We start from the raw sequence: 20528 nt of genomic DNA, 5'->3' as shown, positions 1-20528 counted from the left end.
TAATTATTATGAGAAAAAAATAAAGTTTTACAGTAAAACAACGAGGTGAAGTACTATTGTCAAGTTTTGTAACTAATACTTTACTGTAAGTGAAAAGATGGCTGGCAGAGGAGCTTTTTTATTGTGCTCCCTTATTAAATAACCATATTTTCACTTTAACGCATCCCAATGTGTCCTTTAACATGACTGTCCGGTAAAGGAGGCGCATTTGAAGTAAGGAGTGATTACATGGCTGCTGCTGTGATGTCTTCATGGAGTAGCAAAACAATTTAATAGAAAGAAAGTCGTGATTCTGTGACTTTTAAGGCTTTAAAAATGAACATTCTGACATTCCTTCAAAGTTTCAATAAAATGATGTCCTCTCCAGCCCATAGTGTTTTTTTCCGCACAGAAATTTCCTGAAGGAATTCTTGTGGATCATTTTTTGTGAGGTCTGTGTGCGTGGAGGTGGGAATGTTTCAACCGGCAAAGATTTGGCCCCCGAGAAGACATCAAAAAAACAAAGAGTTGACCTAAAACAACACGAGTACAAATACTGCTGCAATATACACAAAGTAAAATGGAAAGCACACATTCTAACACAGGGCGTCTATAAAGCCTGGCCGATTGTTACAGTTTGGTGGATTACCAGTAGATTACCAGTATAGATTACCAGTTCCTTTGGCCTCCCTGTGAGCGATATTGAGACAACATCCATGAAGTCAGGGGGCAGCATCCTGTCAATCTCTTTAACCTGGACCCCCCCCCACCCCCCATCCTAAAGCTTGAAGTGAAACGTGTGCCCTCTCAGCATCTCATTGTCCATCTCATTGTTTTGAAAGGTCCAAACGCACAAGCGCACATTCAAATGTTGCTTTATCCAACTAAAGAGCGTCCTCCTCCTCCTTTTCCAGTCCCATAGAGAGAAGCGTGGGTAGCCAGATGCCTCCGTGGAGTGTGTGCGTTGTTGCACAAATCACCATGGATGCAGCCGGTGGTGACGGGGCAGCTCCAATCTGCTAGCGGTTGATGTTAGCGCGGCGTCCAGTTGTTGGCCAGCTTGGCTCGAGGGATGGTCATCTTGTCTGTGCAGGGGGAGCTCATCTCGGGGGAGAAATGGATCCCGCAGTCGTTCTTCATGTTCTGAAACTTGTTCTCCTTGGAAGGCTCCATGTAGACCACTGAGTTCTTGTTTACGTGCTTAAGAATGACGGTCTAAAGAGGAAAGGAATATCATTGTTTAGGATTTTGGGTTTGTACAGTTGAACCAGCTTATATCGACACCAATGGACTGGCTCATCATTCAATGTCAACATAACCAAAAGTGAAAATGAAAGTAACCATTTCTTGCACAGTTAATTTTAACAACTTTCGGGGGAAGCCGGAGCCTATCCCAGCTGTCTTTGCCAGCCAATCACAGGGCACATATAGACAAACAACCATTCACACTCACATTCATACCTATGGACAATTTGGAGTCGCCAATTAACCTAGCATGTTTTTGGAATTTGGGAGGAAACCGGAGTTTCAGAGAGACAGAGACGACCGAGGGTGGAATTGAACTCCGACCTCCTAGTTGTGAGGCCTGCATGCTAACCACTCATCCGCCGTGCAGCCCAGAAAGGATATTATTCTGTATTAATATGATATTGTGGCAACAAGACTACAGTGGATCCACATTTGTGATTCAACAGTCACAGTCCCGCAAATTCAGATTTTTGTTTAAAAAAAAAAAAGTTTTTATAGTTTTCTCAGAAAAAAAGTATAATTTATACTAAATATGTGATCATACAGGTAAAATGGAATACCTCTGGTAGAAATGTTCATGTCTTTATGCTTCACTGATAATGTTTTTTTCACCAAGCATTGACATTTTGCACTATGTTCATCAGTCCCTGAACGCACCACAGTTGTGTGCTGTAGATGTAAAACTTGCAAACCTGCAAACTCACACCTGACGACCAGGCTAAAGGCTACACGGTGATGTGATTCTTTGATCATCTAACATTATCATTCATTAGCGGTGTGTACCCGTACATACCTCACACATACCTCACATGCTTGTGTGTTTTATTGCTGTGTGACTAGACAGTCGTTATGTTATGTCTTAGAGATAATGACGAATAATAGCTGAGGAAACATCAACACGTGTTGGCATGCACACAAATTTGTCTCAACATTTGACATTAAGTTGGTCCTTTAAGGCACTTTCAAGACAGACTGACTTGAAAGGTCATCAGACAGAAATATACAGCAAACACACCATGAATCATCTTTAGAATCAATAATTAATAATTCCCACCTTATTTGGTGCACTGTAACAGGACATCTGCACCCACTTCTTTTTCTTGTTGATGAGTAAAGCCACAATGAGGAAGATGATGATGGCCAGGAGGAGACCTGCCAGGATCCAGGCGGCTGATTGGTAAATAAGCGCCATTTCTGTTTGGTTGGGGTAGTTCTCACCCAAAACTGTCTCATCTGTGGGACACAGAACAACCAATCAGAGGCTTTCATTTGAAAGGTCAGAGAAGAAATGGTCACACTAAAAAGATGGTTTGATGATAATAGATTGTCCTTGAACCTAAATAAAACTAAAATCATGCTGTTTACTAACAGCAGAAAGAACACGCACCAGCAAATACAAATAGACGGTGTAGACATTGAAAGGGTGACGGAAAATACATTTCTGGGGATCACAATAGATGAAAATATGAGCAATAAACCTCATATTACAAATATACAACATAACATGGCCAGAAATATTTCAGTATTGAACAAAGCAAAATTTGTTCTGAATCAGAAATCACTCCATACTCTTTATTGCTCTCTGGTTCTACCATATCTTACTTATTGTGTGGAAATATGGGCTAATAATGATAAAAGCCATCTTCAGAATGTGAAATAACCAAATTGTATACTGTGTATGTCCAACGCCCCCTTTTTGTTTTGAGTTTGTTTGTATTACTGTTGACATTTTGTTAAAAAAATTTGAAAAAATAAAGTATTTTTAAAAAAAGCACTCTTCACTCGCTAAATGTACTGCAAAAAAGGTCAGTAAGGATAATTCATAATGCCGCCTACAGAGAACATACTCACTCCTTATTTCTAAAATCACAAATACTTAAACTTGCTGATATAGTTAAGTTTTATATAGCCTAAAAACAACCAATTACCTTAAAATGTCATCCAATACTTCTCAACAAGAGAGGAGAAATATGATCTCAGGGAAGAACTACATTTGAAACACTTATATGCTAGATATATATCACTATATTGACACTTACTATGGTACCCATTATGTCATTGGGTGGTCATATCACCTCGTACTTCGGTATGTGATTAAAATTAAAATTAAAATTAAAATTAAAATTAAAATTAAAATTAAAATTAAAATTAAAATTAAAATTAAAATTAAAATTAAAATTAAAATTAAAAAAAACTTGAACTATATTAGGAAAGCAGGAAGTGAACAAATGTAACAGTTACTGATTGTAAAAGTACCAAATGGAGGGGTAGGATTTAATAAGCTTTGCTTCTTCCTACTCCTTTTGGACATGTGGAACTGTGAACTGATTATGTGATGCATTCAATTGTAATCTGATGCATTTTCAAATGAAATTAAACCATTAAAAAATAAAACACATTAAAAACATTTTTTTAATTAAAAAAAGACAATTAAATAAAATTAAATTATATTAGGAAAGCAGGAAGTGAACAAATGTAACAGTTACTGATTATAAAAGTACCAGATGGAGGGGTAGGATTTAATAAGCTTTGCTTCTTCCTACTCCTTTTGGACATGTGGAACTGTGAACTGATTATGTGATGCATTCAATTGTAATCTGATGCATGTTCAAATGAAATAAAACCATTACCATTACCATTACCATTACCATTACCATTACCTTTTTAGATTTGTATGCCCAGGGATCAACTGTTGATGGAGGGGCGGGGGGGGGGGGGGGGGGGTTATTACCTGTTTCAGCAATAATGGTCGGTTCTGTGACAGCATCGTTCCCATCAGCCCGCGGTACACTTGTAGTGATCCTCGCTTTTGGCGAAACGGTCGACAGCAAGACTGGCGCAGATGTCGTCATTTCTGCCCAAACAGGAATAAAGTCTTTATTTTTCAAGTTCCTTGCGTGTGTTATTGTTCCAACTCTCCTGTGTTCCAGTGAATAGCTACATAGGAACTGTTAAAAAAGCCCAATAATAAAAACAAAGGGCGCTGAAACGGCTGCATATCAGGGCAAACAATGGGATCCTATGCTGGGGTTTCCTACGCTGTAGGAAAAGCTGACACGGAGCTTCCTGCGCCGCCACAGAGCGAGCGTTGCGGTCTGATTCAGCTGGGGACAGGAAACACGTGTGAATGTGCGGATGCTTGAGGAATGTTTTGGCTGCGAGTGGACTGTGTGAGCGTGTGTATATGTCACATGGAATGTTGCTGCCAGTGATGGTGTTTGCCTATGCAGCGCCAGAATGGCTGGCCCAAACGGACTAACGCATACACACACACACGCACTTTGAAAACGGTCCCGCCCTCTTTCTGGCAGGTACCACTTTGAATTATGACTTCCCCCATCAACAAGCTGCGCCTTGTTCCAGTAGTAGCTCCTTATTATAACCTTTCTTCTGTGTGGAAGTCTTACATAAACTCCATGCTAATATATCTTAACTGATTTTTTAATGCAACAAAAACACTCGAGCCTAAAACTAATTAATTCAAAGCTTGGAGTTTTTCGGAGGTGTGAAGCAGTACCTACCGAGACAGTGCAAGCAACACTGGCCCTTGCGTAAGACGGGCACCCTGCAGTTGGCAGGCGGACAACGCTGAGAGAAACACTGAATGGTGCCGTTGTTGCAGGTACAGCTGGTGCAAGCGTTGCTCTTCCAGGAGTCTCCTGCCAGCAGGACATCTCCATCGCTGGTGATGCAGTACTCCTGCTGGCTGGTGTTGACTGGTAGCAGCGGGCCCTGCGTCTTATCTGTGGATGCACGGGGAGACGGGTTAGAATAAAAGCAGATACGGGGGTTCGCTTGCAGACCCTTTCAGCCCCGCTTGTCAACAACTGGAGAATTTCGGCCCATTCATTCAAAGGAGCATTTATAGGGGGGGGGTGTTACACCCGCAAACGTAATACAAATCTGCAGCTTTGAATGTAATAAGCAATTTCCCACAAACGTAATAAAATTTGCCTACTGCAAACATTTCTGATTCAAATTTAAAAATTATTACATACGTATGTGGGAAAGTGAAAATCTGTAAACGTAATAACTTCCCAAAAATGTAATATGAGACAAAATAATGACCTTTGTGGTTGTTTGTTCTTTCTTCTTTTAATGAGGGAGAAGGTGTAGATGTCATTTTGAGGATTTTAACAAGATCATTCTTTTTAAAAAAAAATTTTGTGGAAAAAATATTATTCAAAGAGTATCATTTGAATACATTAAAGGATTTAATTAAAAATAAATTATAATTTCATCATTAATAATTTAATAATTAAAAATAAATTATAATTTCATAATTAAAGATTAATTATGAAATTATAAAATTATAATTTTATTTTATGAAATTATCGAATAAAAATAATTTCATAATTAAAAATAAATTATAATTTCATAATTAAAGATTAATTATGAAATTATAATTTGTTTTAAATGTAAAAAGATAACATAATTGTGATAATTGCAATTGTTTTATTACAATTTTATTACAATTATTATTATTATATTTTATTATTTCTTTTGATCATTTCTTCCCCATATACGCACAAAATCACACATACAGTAATACACTGTAACTAAAACGCATATATACGCCCACAAACAAAATGTAATATTTTTTTTTTAGATTCAGTATTACGTTTGCAGTGGGCAAATTTTATTACGTTTGTGGAAAATTGATTACATTTGTGGGATTATTTCATTCAAAGCTGCAGATTTGTATTACGTTTGTGGTTTATTACGTTTGTGGGCAGTTATTACGTTTGCGGGTGTATCAGGGGTGTTTATAATGGGTTAGCATGTCGTCCAGAAACAGGAAGGTTGGTGGTTCGATCTCTGCTTCCTCCGTTCCAGACACTTCACCCACCTGGCCTCCATTGCACTGTATCATTGTGTTATCACCGTATGAACGCATGGTGGTGGTCAAGCTACGGTTCACCTAAAGAAGCTACAACAACCAATACAAGCTTAAAATAAAAAACATAATGCATGTCCAAGAATTTCATTGGTTATTGCTACCGGGGTGCTGCAATTACGTCTGCCTCCCTCTGGGCTCTAAGCTCCTCAGAAGATCCAAGGTTCAATCTCGGTTTGATGAGACAACTAGTATCTCAAATGAAGACACTTCCCGGCTGCATCTGCATGTCTTATCCAACTCCCAGAAACCTAACTGTCCCGGGTCCTGACCCCAAGTCTTGGCTCGCAACTGCCCTACTGTACATATCCATCATAATGTCCATCCATCAGTGGGATGCGTATTATTCCCACATTCCTGGTGACCAGGCCCATACATTTATCAAAGGCTAGCCTCCGACAATCTGCTTTTGTGGAGGCAGATGCCGCGATAAGACGGGGGCGGCATTCTCAAGGAGCAGCTCAGAGGTGCAGTCATGCATTGCTGATTTGTGGGCCTGGTGTTCGGGAGCTATTGCCACATATTGTCCTGAAGTGAATGGGACTTAGCTATAAATAAAGATCTTGGTGTGGCTTTGTGTCAGTTTACATGTGAGACACAGTTGACTCCTAAAGGAATGGTAGAGATGCAGCAAAGATAAGTTACTAAGACATAGATGACAGCAAGCTCCCTCTTTTTGTGTGTTGGCTGCAAGGTGAAAGGGGTCCTAATGTGCTGCTGCTGCTGCTGCTTGCCTGAGGGATTGCTAAGTAAACCCAGCCAGTCTTGACTGGTTTCTTTATGAGGCTGTGTGCCTGACATAAAACTACAAATTCCTTCACAAACCGCATTCACTTACAAAATTCACCCAATTATCATCTTAAAAAACCTCTTTACTCAGCACTTTAGGAACTTACCGGGACACGCATGACAACAGGCGTCCTTGTTTTTGGTAGGTGTCTGGCACAGAGCTGGGGGACAAACTTCTGTGTCGCACAGGACGCGTCCCTGTCTGCAGGTGCAACGTGTGCACTCATCCAGGTCCCAGGTCTCCCCCTCCACATAAAACTCCCCGCCAGGAGCTCTGCACACCACCATGTCCATCCCCTCGGGCATCCCGCTTCCTGACTCATCTGCAGTGGAGTTTGGAGGAGAGAAATGGGGTCAAAGTTTCAGACATGTTGAAATGGATTCATACACAAAGACACCTCAACCCCTTAAAACAGTAGCCCATAGTGGGGGGCAGAACCGTTCATTTCAGTGAACCGGACCATTCCGGTTCATTCAGTAAAAAGATCTGTTCATTTCGGTCATTTCAATCATTTTGTTCAGTTTGTTAATTTTGTTAATTATGTTAATTATGTTAATTTCGGTCATTTCAATCATTTCAATCATTTCATTCATTTTGGTCATTTCGGTCAGTTCGTTCATTTCAATCATTTAGGTCATTTCAATCAGTTCATTCATTTTTTTAATTTCGATAATTTCGGTCATTTCAATCATTTCGTTCATTTCGTTCATTTCATTCATTTCGTTCATTTCGTTCATTTCGTTAATTTCGTTAATTTCGTTCATTTCGTTCATTTCGTTCATTTCAATCATTTTGTTCAGTTCATTAATTTTGTTAATTTTGTTCATTTCAATCATTTCATTCATTTCATTCATTTCATTCATTTCATTCATTTGGGTCATTTGGGTCATTTGGGTCATTTGGGTCAGTTCGTTCATTTCAATCATTTCGGTCATTTCAATCAGTTCATTAATTTTGTTAATTTCGATAATTTCGATAATTTCGATAATTTCGATAATTTCGATAATTTCGATAATTTCGATAATTTCGGTCATTTCAATCATTTCGTTCATTTCGGTCATTTCGGTCATTTCGGTCATTTCGTTCTAAGGTCATTTCGGTCATTTCAATCATTTTGTTAATTTTGTTAATTTTGTTAATTTTGTTAATTTTGTTAATTTTGTTAATTTTGTTAATTTCAATCATTTCGGTCATTTCATTGCAATCATTTCAATCATTTAGGTCAGTTCGTTCATTTTGGTCAATTGGTCGTTGTGATCTCCCCCTGTACATAGTCCCGGTCAGCCGTGTCGAGTCAGTCCGTTCACTCATATTCACGTTCGTTCCGACTCAACAGCGCAACAACACGTGATGACGAGTTGTGTGTCGGTCATGAACGAACGGGTCAAAAGAACTACTTCTTTTTTGTGAACACGGAATGAACGAGGTCACCGACAGTGTCGGTCAACCTCTCGGTCTCGGTCTTTCAGTCAGCTAACCCCACCCACCCACAGCGTGAGGCAGGTTATTGATATTGGATTATATTGATATGTATCTAAAATCTCCAAAATTGGCTTTTCTGATATTCCACACTACAAAATAAGTAAAGTGTCTGACCTTCACACGTAGGACAACACTGGTCAGGCTTCACTACAGGGTGAGAGCAGCTGGGCACGGGACAAGATATCAGCACACACATCTCCCTTCCAGAATGACAGTAGCAGTCACGGCAGCCATCGTGCCAGCTTTGACCTTCCTCGTATCGGTGGCCGCTAGTGGTGAAGCAAAAGCTGGGAACTGGGACAGGAGCGGTGGTGCTGAGGCTGGGGGCGCTCTCTGAAAAAAATAGAATTAAATAGAAAAATATTAATGGGATATCCTGGTAAACGTTTGTGTAGCTTTGGTATTAGCATCAGTATTGGCCCAGTTCACTCATGGACGATCGGTATAGGAATCGTCAATCGCAATCCACTGGGATCGGTAACAAAGACAAACAAAGTGACAAAATAAGATGAAAAATAAATAAACAAATCAAGAAAAAAGAAAATCAATCAATCAGTGATAAATAAATATAATAATAATAAAACGGCAAATAATAAAAACTTAAGAAACCACGTATAGTTGGTGGGTAGACAAATTATTTTTTTCAGATTAAAATGAACAAAGCATTATTAGAGCCCTGTAGACATGACAAAACACGACTATAGTCACATTTATACTTTTTTTATTTACAACATATTGCGCAACTGCAGGGTCTTGAGACACATGCTAACTCGCAAACTAGAGAGCTAGCGACCTAAACGGTAGCCTTCAAGTTATTTCCTTTAAACTTAAATAGCCAAAAACTTACCACTTCCACACGGATAGGGAGGTTAACTATTAACAGTTATTTAACCTTTAACATGAACATTAATCAAACGTAATAATTTTTTCTGGGTACATGATACCATACAGCATCCATATCAAACTTGCGCAGGCCGCACTAACATTAAACTTTCATATCAAGGCGGGGGCCTCAAACTAGTGTCCTGCGGGCCACATTTGGCCCGTGAAGCATTAAAAGTATTTCTCAGTTCAAGCACAAGTTAAGATGTCTCATCTTTTTCTACAAATATTTTCCCAACACTGAATATTTGACCAAACCCCAGAAAGACGTATCCAGCTCTTTTAAAGTCAGGTAAACATCAGCTTGTTTGCAGTAAAAAGTCTGTGAGTGTGACTGTTTGTGCAGAGAGCAGAGGGTTGTACTGCCTCCGGAGTATTTTCAAGTCGAAATATTTATACCACAGCTATACCAGAAAAATAAACACTTACTGTAAAATAGAATATAAATCAGTCATCTGGAATTCAACTTGAACGTTGGAGGAATCTAATTAGACTTGCATCCATGGCTACTGGACAAAGCCAAATACAAACCAAAAACCCCAAAACGGCAAACATTTAATTCTGCTGAGAAGATCAGCCAGAGGTCACAGGAAATCAAAAGTGCAGCTTTTTGTAGCAAAAACTCAAACATCCGTTCTTCTGACATAGTGACATGTGATGGTGGAGTACTTTCGTTGGAGTGTGTTTTTCATATCGGGGAACAAAGAACAGTTCAGATGAACTATAACGGCCGCTTGCATCACTATATCATGGGTACATGAGCTACTTTACTTGCATGCAATACTCTTAGAACTACCAACTACAGCAATTTACAGTATTTTTTGGTGATTACTGTGAAAGTAAAACGAGGCCAGCATGTGAAATATGAACAATGGGGCAATCACAGACTGGACTTAATATATGCAATTATCAAGCTCTCCCACTGAGCCATTTGCCATTTTAGTGTTTTACAGCCGCTACTAGAGACAGCATACCTCTGGCAAGCCTTACAATTAGGTACTGACATTATAGTGTCTTAGGTACAGTTTATACAGGCTTATTTACTCTATAATGGCATGCAACAGTGGCAATGTATTACACTTGGACATACGCTACCGCTCAAAAGTTTGGATCACTTGCAAATTTCTTTGTTTTCCAAAGAAAAACACATTTTCATGCATTTCACAAACATTTTTATCCATTTCACAAATAATTAAAATTAATCAGATGATTTTCAAAAAAAATTGCATAGAGGCCTACTATCAACAACTGTCAGTCGTCTGCATCAATCTCCTAGTATGGTTGCTAATTCAAGTTCATCGTTTTATAAGGCTAATAGATTATTAGAAAACGCATCTAAAAATCTAAACTAAAACTAAAATCTCTTACCACTACTCCTTTCAGAGAGCAGCACAAACTGGGTCTAACAAGGACACAAAAACGATGCACAACTGTGCAAGAAGACAAATATCTGACAGAGTGGAGTTTAAGACAAAGACGCCTCACAGGTCGTCACCTGGCAGCTGCACTAAATAGTACCCGTCAAACACCAGTGTCAGTATCAAGAGTAAGGCGGCGACTTCAGGATGCTGGACTTCATGGCAGGAGTGCCAAGAAAAGGCCATATCTCAGAATGGCCAAAAAAAATTCCAAGTGATCCAAAACTTTTGAGCGGTACTGTACCTTGTGCATTTTCATTCATTCATTCATTCATTTTCTACTGCTTTTTCCTCACGAATGTCACGGGGGTGCTGGAGCCTATCCCAGCTGTCTTCAGGCGAGAGGCGGGGTACACCCTGGACTGGTCGCCAGCCAATCACAGGGCACATATAAACACACTCACATTCATACCTATGGACAATTTGAAGTCGCCAATTAACCTAGCATGTTTTTGGAGTGTGGGAGGAAACCGGAGTACCCGGAGAAAACATGCAAACTCCACACAGAGATGGCCGAGGGTGGAATTGAACCTTGGTCTCCTAGCTGTGAGGTCTGCGCGCTAACCACTAGTCCGCCGTGCCGCCCCCCCTTGTGCATTTCATTACCAAAAATCAAAATTATGCACTTTTGATCAAAATGCGACAGCTGTACTGTTATTCTGGAATACTTGATGCGGCCCAGCAGGTACGTTGACATTGGGATCCTTGAATTGATTATGCATGGACAGCATAGATGTTTGGAAATTCAGTATAGCCTGTGACTTTAACTACAGTCACTTTGTACATGCACTTGACACAAACCCTTCCATCCATCCGTATGCTGGAGCCTATCCCAGCTAACTTCGGGCGAGAGGCGGGGTACACCCTGGACTGGTCGCCAGCCAATCACAAGGCACATATAGATAAACATTCACACTCATATTCATACCTATGGACAATTTGGAGTCGGCGGACACAAATCAACACCAGTAATAACCCCAACTACCTCGAGTTGGCCTTGACAAGGACAGGATATTAGATTTATGAAGTACAGTTCGGAGTGTGTGGTACCTTTACACATGCAGATGGAGCAGCCCTTCTTGTTCTGCTTGTAGCCGTCATTGCAGTGCTTATCACAGGTGAAGGGAGGACACTTGACACAGCGACACATCTCACAGCCATGCTTGTTGCGACTGTGGGGTGACACACACACAAACACACACAAACACACACTTGTAAATACCATGAAACATCCAAAAGAATACAAAATCCGGGTATGTTGTGGGTGGCACACAGTGAACACCAGAAGCCAAGGTTAGGTAGAATCAACATCTGGAGCTGATTTTTTTGCTCTTCTCTGTCTCGGCTCCCTTTGATGGAGGCCAACATGTGAGATCCCGGTGGTTTATACATCATACAAACAAAAGAAGCATTTTAAATTGAATTCAGATGCTTTCAATTTAACCTGAAACATCATTATTGCTTCAAAAGGCTCCCATAGTCTTCAAACTGAATTGGAACTGAGTATTGAATAATGAAAGTTGAACTACGGTCCTCCGTGCTCGTTAAAGTGATTAATTAGCGCAAGAAGTCGAGATAAATCATCCAGATCTAATTATGGGTCTAATAAAACATAGATGAGCAGCAAGTAGAGACAAAAGAAAGGCAGTCTATCTGCTCCTGCAGGTAACCACGCCTTCCTTACTAATGGACGCCTCCAGGTGAGCGATGACACCTGTTTCACACAGCAATGACCTAGTTATGTCTGAGATTGGAACTATGTTTAGCTTCGTCTGTCAGGAAGGCATAAATAAATCACCCAATGTCATTCAAGCCATTAGAAAGAGCACCGTGCGTGTCAAGGTTTGCACTCAAAAGCACCATGTCAATGCAAAGCAGTGGATACACTGTACACCAGGGGTCTCAAACTCAATTTACTTGGGGGCCAAGTCTGGGCGAGACTGGGCCGCATCAGGTTTTCCCAAAAAAAAACAAAAAACACCATTTATTAAAAACAGAAAAATGAATAAACTTTGCTTTGGTTTCGATTTTCTACAAGAAAAGCTCTGATAAAACATTCCACTGTTCTCAAATATCTTAATTTTTATTTTTCTGCACAAAATAAGATGAAAAATAAATAAACAAATCAAGAATAAAGAAAATCAATCAATCAGTAATAAAAATAAATATAATAATAATAATAAAACGGCAAATAATAAAAACCTAAGAAAGCACATATAGTTGGTGGGTAGACAAATTATTTTTTTCAGATTAAAATGAACAAAGCATTATTAGAGCCCTGTAGACATGACAAAACACGACTATAGTCACATTTATACTCTTTTTATTTACAACATATTGCGCAACTGCAGGGTCTTGAGACACATGCTAACTCACAAACTAGAGAGCTAGCGACCTAAACGGTAGCCTTCAAGTTATTTCCTCTAAACTTAAATAGCCAAAAACTTACCACTTCCACACGGATAGGGAGGATAACTATTAACAGTTATTTAACCTTTAACATGAACATTAATCAAAGGTAATAATTTTTTCTGGGTACATGATACCATACAGCATCCATATCAAACTTGCGCGGGCCGCACGAACATTAAACTTTCATATCAAGGCGGGGGCCTCAAACTAGTGTCCTGTGGGCCACATTTGGCCCGCGGGCCGCATGTTTGAGACCCGTGCTGTACACTGTACACTTTGGCGTCCTTGGTCTTGGGTGAGATGAGACTGAGGATTATGGGCCTGCAAGGCTAAATTGTAACAGCTGCCTATGAAGGATGAAGAGGGAACAACTGTAACGGCCGCTGTTATTGCAGCTCATGCTTTCATCCTTTCTCTCTTCTTCTCAGACATCCTGTGAAGATACGCATCAGGCTCATCTTGAGCCACCGGGCCGGCGTGAGCGTGTTTGAGATACCAGCACAATCCCGACGTGTATACATTTCATAAAAGGCCGCTTTTATCCTGGTGTGTTTTTCATCGTTGTGTTGAGACAGGTTGTCAATTTAGAAAATGAGAATATCGTCACGGGACGGAAAAGCTTCCAGATGTTTGACTGAGTTGGATGGAATGAGGAGGACAGGAGCCGGACCGCAGAGTGAATCACTCACACACACACACACACACACACACACACAGATTTAGAAACCTGCCGTAACCACCATGATGCATGCTTTTAATTGTGGCACAAACCAATGCAGGAATAGACTGATTTACTGGCATACTTTACTAAGATAAGAATTCCACTTTTAAATTTAGCAGCTTTGCACACCAGTTGTGGTTCAGCAGTGGGGGGGGGGGCAGATAAATGTTGAGGCGCTTGTGAGACCCTGACCCAAGGTAATATTTCTTTCCTTGAATGGAGCTCTTTATCCTTATAGAAGTTTCACATGACTTACAGGGCTTATATGGTAACACAAGGCCATCTTTCACATGCATAGGGTAAATAAATGTAATAATATAATAGTATAAATCTTATACACTTATGTTCTGACTAAAACAGTCACACACAGTCCATCTAAAAATGTGATGGCAAAGAAAGAATACAAATGAGTAGGACGGATGGGGGGGTGCAAAATTCCCATAATACTTACACATATCCATAGGGGCAGGTCTTGGTGCAGGTCAAAGGTCGGCACCTGGGTACGGGGATATTACATTCGCACACCTCACAGCCAAAGTCGTCTCTCTCGTATCCCATGGGGCATTGCAAGGAACAGTATTTTCTCAGGTCGGGGCAGGAGTCATCTGAAAGAGTAGAAAGCATACATCAGCGGAACAGGGAGACAGTCACCATGGAGACAGACTATTTTTGCAGAATAAGCGCATTTTACATATTCTCCATATTCCCGTGGTTATAGCCTAAAAAACACATTTGATTCAAGAGCAGAAGGGTAGCAAGAAAACCAACTTCTGCGGTAAAGCAGAGACTGGGTGTACTACCTGCAGCATCCCAGGCAAATACAAAGCAACAGGGTAAGGTAAACAGGGTAAGGTAATATCAGTCTGTGTTTTTATCATTCCTAGTTCTGTGCACTCAAAAGTAGCAGGCAATATCAGGTGTTAGTAGATCTATGGTTTGTCAAGTAGATGCAGCGGAAAAGGGGACTAAGTGGGGAAGTAATCCAATTCCAATGAATCTAGCGTGGAGTATCATCATGTAATGTTGTAGCTATTTTTAGCAATTCCATGCCAAATTCCTACATAACACGACAAAGTCTTACTTACTGTTGAGACATCGGCAGAGCAGACATCCATTGGTGTCTTGATAGAAGCCGTAAGGACAGTCCTTCTCGGAAAGACTGCAGTTTTCCAGAGGAGGACACAACATGGGGCTGACGGTTTCATATGAAGGCTCTGAAATAAGAAAATTCATTCATTCATTCATTTTCTATCACTTTTCCTCACGAGGGTCACGGGGGTTGCTGGAGCCTATCCCAGCTGTCTTCGGGCAAGAGGCGAGGTACACCCTGGACTGGTCGCCAGCCAATCACAGGGCACATATAGACAAACAACCATTCACACTCACATTCATACCTATGGACAATTTGGAGTCGCCAATTAACCTAGCATGTTTTTGGAATGTGGGAGGAAACCGGAGTACCCGGAGAAAACCCACACATGCACGGGGAGAACATGCATCACCATTAGCAACTTTATGTAAAATATGCCCATTGTACTGCGTTCAAAGACATCACGTAATTTAGGGTACATTTACTTGTTTTCAGTGTACTTAAATGTAGCTAATTTTTACATCCAAATTATGAGTTAGAAGGTGAGAATCCATCCATTTTCTATACGTTTTATCGAAGCGGGCATGCTGGAGCCTATCCCAGCTGTCTTTGGGCACTGGTCACCAGCCAATTATTATTATTAAGGGGAAATTCTAAGATGTTGCAATAAGCAATTACAAGAATAAACACAAAAACTCATTTTATAAGAATAAGTCATACTTTTTTTTTTAATTTAGGAAAGAAAAACATATTTTTAACCTGTGAATTGCAACATGGCCTCTTCGGGCGGGGTACACCCTGGACTGGTGGCCAGCCAATCACAGGGCACATATAGACAAACAACCATTCACACTCACATTCATACCTATGGACAATTTGGAGTCGCCAATTAACCTAGCATGTTTTTGGAATGTGGGAGGAAACCGGAGTACCCGGAGAAAACCCACGCATGCACGGGGAGAACATGCAAACTCCACACAGAGATGGCCTAGGGTGGAATTGAACCCTGGTCTCCTAGCTGTGAGGTCTGTGCGCTAACCACTAGACCACCGTGCCGCCATCAATAAGAAAATTAAGATTTTAAAAAAGAAAACTGACTTTCTGTACTCATCCCGCGAGGTGAGTGTAAAAAGACAAAAAATGTCACACAAAGTTCAGGCAAAAATCTACCCAAGTGGAAGAAACGGCACAATGCACTGTAACTAATTATGCTCACACACACACACAAAAAAAGGGGGATCCACTTCAATTATGTGCCTCCTGTTTTAAAGTGCTCCACTGTGTGCCTCACAGACAGGTGGGTCTCATTTTGGCGGGCAAGAGTAATAAAAGGGACACAAAGAACCCCACAGCTTAAAGAATGCTCCTTTAATGAGCCCATGCCGACATGGCCTCTGTAGCAAAGCTGTGGGGTCACAGGAGCCTCCAACACATGCTCAGCTCATAAAGATCTAAGTCATATTTATACAGGACTTGATTGTAATAAAAAAGACATTTTTACAATGCTCTTTATACCTTCGCAGAAGGGGCAACACTCCCCGGGTATCTTGACTGGATTCTGGCAGCTTTGTTTGCAGGCCATGGCTGTGCAGTGCGGCTCGCCATCCACACACTGGCAAAAGGTGCAGTCGTCCTCTTTCCACTGCTCCTCGTGGGCACGGAGCTTGTTGTTCACCCAGCAGCTGGCCTTTGTGCTGTCCATTGAAAGTAGCTCCACATCTGGGAGGAAGCAAAGCCATGCGGGTTAAAAAGGAAGTGGAGAATAATGAAAAACGGATTCAGATTGATGTGGTAGTTTGGTTTGGCGACCTCGGAGAGATCTGAAACCAATGCCTCAGACCGATGTATGTTATATGTCCATCTGGTGTGTGAGGACATGATGCTCCAAGGGAGCACTAATGAGAAAAGGAAACTGAATTTAGTTCCTAACGACTCTTGATTCCGATGCTTTTTTTAGAGGCTGGGTGATAAAAGTAGCAAGGTTAAAATGAGGTTGCTAAGCACGGTTCTTTTTGGATGGAATGTCTATCATGTCTGTCATGATATGAACATTACTATGAATTTCTTAGCGTATAAATATCAAACCATTTAACTTGCACAGAAATATTATAAAGATACTGTGGAGTTTGCATGTTTTTTTTCCGGGTACTTCGGTTTCCTCCCACATTCCAAAAACATGCTAGGTTAATTGGCGACTCCAAATTGTCCATAGGTATGAATGTGAGTGTGAATGGTTGTTTGTCTATATGTGCCCTGTGATTGGCTGGCGACCAGTCCAGGGTGTACCCCGCCTCCCAGCAACCAGCAACCCCCGCGACCCTCATGAAAATGAAAATGACTGAATGAATGACTCCGGTTTCCTCCCACATTCCAAAAACATGCTAGGTTAATTGGCGATTCCAAATTGTCCATAGGTATGAATGTGAGTCTATTTGTGCCCTGTGATTGGCTGGCAACCAGTCCAGGGTGTACAGCTGGGATTGGCTCCAGCATACCTGCGACCCGACTGAGAATAACCGGCATAGAAAAATGGATGGATGGATAGAATGTGTGAACTTTGCGTTATGTCTTTGTGTTGCAAATGTTGCACTGAGCTGCCTGCCATTTTTAGTTATTTTAAAGTTAAGCCAACTTTTTATCTGCTTCTTCTTCACTGATGCTTGCCTGCATCTTCTTTGCTATTTCTTGCCATCAGCGAAGTTTGCATTGCTGCCGGATTTGGATGCCTTAGGGTCTTGACTTATTTATGGATTTAACTTGACTAAGGGTTTGGAATGTGTACATTTCCTCATGTGTCCCTGACATGGCGTTAACACGGTTGGAGGTCACAGCCATAAATGCTCCTCTGTGTTGAAGCCCTTATACATCCATCCATGTGTGGTCTCAGCTGGGACTGCAAAGGTCAAGGTTTGATGCCATACTTTGACTACAAAGCAAAGACAAGTTAAAATGTGCTGCCAAAGGTCTTAAGTTGGAAATGATGTGACAGTTTTAAACCCTAAAAGAGCTTTCCGCTTAAACTGGATCTATAAAAATATATAATTTCTGTTGATTTACTAGCACTAAGTAGGTGCACTAATTTTCTTCACTGCATCTTTAATGGTAGCATTTAAAGGCAGCATTTGTCCCACGTGTACAGTGCAGTCTAGGTGACCTCTCCTGCAGTAACTTAAATGAGGTGTGAAAAATGTGAGGTCCACAAAAACAAAAACATTGAGATGGGTATTGCATCATTTTGCTGCTGCTGCTGCTGCTGATGTTCCAAAAAGTATGGTTACATGCATACTCTTTCATCGAGGCCACTCTGGCAGAGGCCTTTGCTGGCCTTCATCGGTCGTCTCCTGGCAAACAGAAATGTGGTTGCCATATGTGCAACAATCCCAAAAGGATTGTGTACATTGGAGAATAGAGATTTAAGCCCATGTGGATTTGCACACTGACAAAGTGGCGATGCATCCCAAATTGACCCTGAAATATGTCTTGTATGGCAGGTACAGTACGCGCCATGTAAAGTGCTGTAATAATAATAATAATGAAATTGCTTTATCATTATAGTTAATAAAGGTTTTATGATGGCAACAGTTTGATTTGGATTACTTGTGTTCTTTGTATGTTGACACGGGAGAAGCTTTGCCGGTTTGCCTTTATTCATTATTTTTTTTTACGGCTTGTCCTGTTCATGAGAGGCGGGGTACACCTTGGTGCAGTCGCCAGCCAATCACAGGACACAAACAGAGATTAACCTAGCATGCATGCTTATGTTATTTCAACTTACTTGAGGATCGAACCCGTTTCACGTGGTATTTTATTTAATGTGTAGTGTGTGCAAAGTACCTATGCAGACCGGGCAGCACTCGCCCTCAGGAATGTAGAAGTTCTCACAGTTGAGCTCGGCGCACTCGGCTTTGGAGCAGAAGGAGATTCCTCCCCGGCACTGACACAGCCAGCACGCGTTCATGCGATACACATCCCCATCGGAAAACTCCTTCTCGTTGTGAACACACTTGGGAGAGACTATTGAAAAAAAAAAAAAAAAAGTAATAAGCATTATTAACTTAAAATGATGTCAGTCGGTGAATTTTGATCACAAGTGCAGCATACAATCATTCATTGTCCTCTACTGGCATTCATTGGAACCAGTTGGCACTGAAGGGCACACTGAGGTTAACCACGTGAGGGTGAGATGGTGTATATTGGACAATGACGCTAAGGCAATGAGGTGGAATTTCACAGGGAATCTATCAAGCCTTTAAAAAGTGTCTGCCTCTTGTGGTGCGGAACAAAAGCAAACAGAAGTGGTTCTGAGGCTTTGGCAGAAAAGCGGGCTCGTGGGCTGGCGCAGGTGGAGTCAATCAATCCTGTCTTGGAAGCTGAATGCGATATAAAATTTATTTTGTTACACCACCTTTGGAAAACTGATTGAAGACTGATCATGTGAGCCCCAAAAGCCACAGTTAAAAGTTTCCACAGCGATGAGAGTGGTGTTGCACTGACTCATTCATGCAGTCAATGCAGTCATTCAACTTACATCAGGGGTCTCAAACACGCGGACTTTGAGGCCCCCGCCTTGATATGAAAGTTTAATGTTAGTGCGGCCCGCGCAAGTTTGATATGGATGCTGTATGGTATCATGTACCCAGAAAAAATTATTACGTTTGATTAATGTTCATGTTAAAGGTTAAATAACTGTTAATAGTTATCCTCCCTATCTGTGTGGAAGTGGTAAGTTTTTGGCTATTTAAGTTTAAAGGAAATAACTTGAAGGCTACCGTTTAGGTCGCTAGCTCTCTAGTTTGCGAGTTAGCATGTGCCTCAAGACCCTGCAGTTGCGCAATATGTTGTAAATAAAAAAAGTATAAATGTGACTATAGTCGTGTTTTGTCATGTCTACAGGGCTCTAATAATGCTTTGTTCATTTTAATCTAAAAAAAATAATTTGTCTACCCACCAACTATACGTGGTTTCTTAAGTTTTTATTATTTGCCGTTTTATTATTATTATTATATTTATTTATTACTGATTGATTGATTTTCTTTATTCTTGATTTGTTTATTTATTTTTCATCTTATTTTGTGCAGAAAAATAAAAATTAAGATATTTGAGAACAGTGGAATGTTTTATCAGCGGTTTTATTGTAGAAAATTGGAAAGCACTGAAAAAGTTTGTATATTTTTCTGTTTTTAATAAATACGTTTTTTTTGGGGGGGGGGGGAACCTGATGCGGCCCAGCCTTGCCCAGACCCTAGCTCCAGTAGCCCCCAGGTAAATTGAGTTTGAGACCCCTGACTTACATTAAAAATGACTTGAGGGATGTGCTGGGATGGAAGACCACTCCACAGTCACAGTCCTTGTGTTGGATGCAAACAGATCTGAAGTACTTTAAAGCAGCAAATGCGCACCTTCCTGACAGTTCCCCGCGCACCCCCCTAGGGGGGTACCGTCCCACTATTTGAAAAACACTGAACTATAGGAACCAAATATATGTTTATATGTCCTGTTTGTGCAGCAGGTGGTGCTGCAAGCTCAAGGGTGCAACAGTTAGGAAGTTTGTCAAAGAGCAATTAGCGTGGTGAATCTCACCCTGCTTGAGAAATAAATCTTTTCCTGTT

General features: G+C 40.7%; 1 protein-coding gene across 1 annotated transcript in view; it reads right to left on the bottom strand.

Moving 5' to 3' along the window:
• Positions 1-137: 137 nt before the first annotated feature.
• LOC131140126 (cysteine-rich motor neuron 1 protein) overlaps positions 138-20528 on the bottom strand; it is a 37274-nt gene continuing 16883 nt past the window's right edge. Inside the window, exons 5-15 of the mRNA XM_058090280.2 lie at positions 18754-18933; positions 16435-16638; positions 14915-15043; positions 14281-14434; positions 11747-11868; positions 8511-8729; positions 7021-7236; positions 4749-4970; positions 3959-4081; positions 2282-2460; positions 138-1194 (exon numbers count right to left, since the gene is read on the bottom strand). Of these exons, the coding sequence (XP_057946263.2) occupies positions 1012-1194; positions 2282-2460; positions 3959-4081; positions 4749-4970; positions 7021-7236; positions 8511-8729; positions 11747-11868; positions 14281-14434; positions 14915-15043; positions 16435-16638; positions 18754-18933 (1931 nt within the window). The 3' untranslated portion in view covers positions 138-1011. The remainder of the gene's footprint in view (positions 1195-2281; positions 2461-3958; positions 4082-4748; positions 4971-7020; positions 7237-8510; positions 8730-11746; positions 11869-14280; positions 14435-14914; positions 15044-16434; positions 16639-18753; positions 18934-20528) is intronic.

This window comes from Doryrhamphus excisus, linkage group LG14 (genome assembly GCF_037039965.1).
Source record: "Doryrhamphus excisus strain RoL-2023G ecotype Guam linkage group LG14, RoL_Dexc_Guam_v1.1, whole genome shotgun sequence".
In the NCBI taxonomy this organism is placed as follows: Eukaryota; Metazoa; Chordata; class Actinopteri; order Syngnathiformes; family Syngnathidae; genus Doryrhamphus; species Doryrhamphus excisus.
The sequence above is the reverse complement of the archived record's forward strand: the minus strand, read 5'-3'. Positions and strand labels throughout refer to the sequence as shown.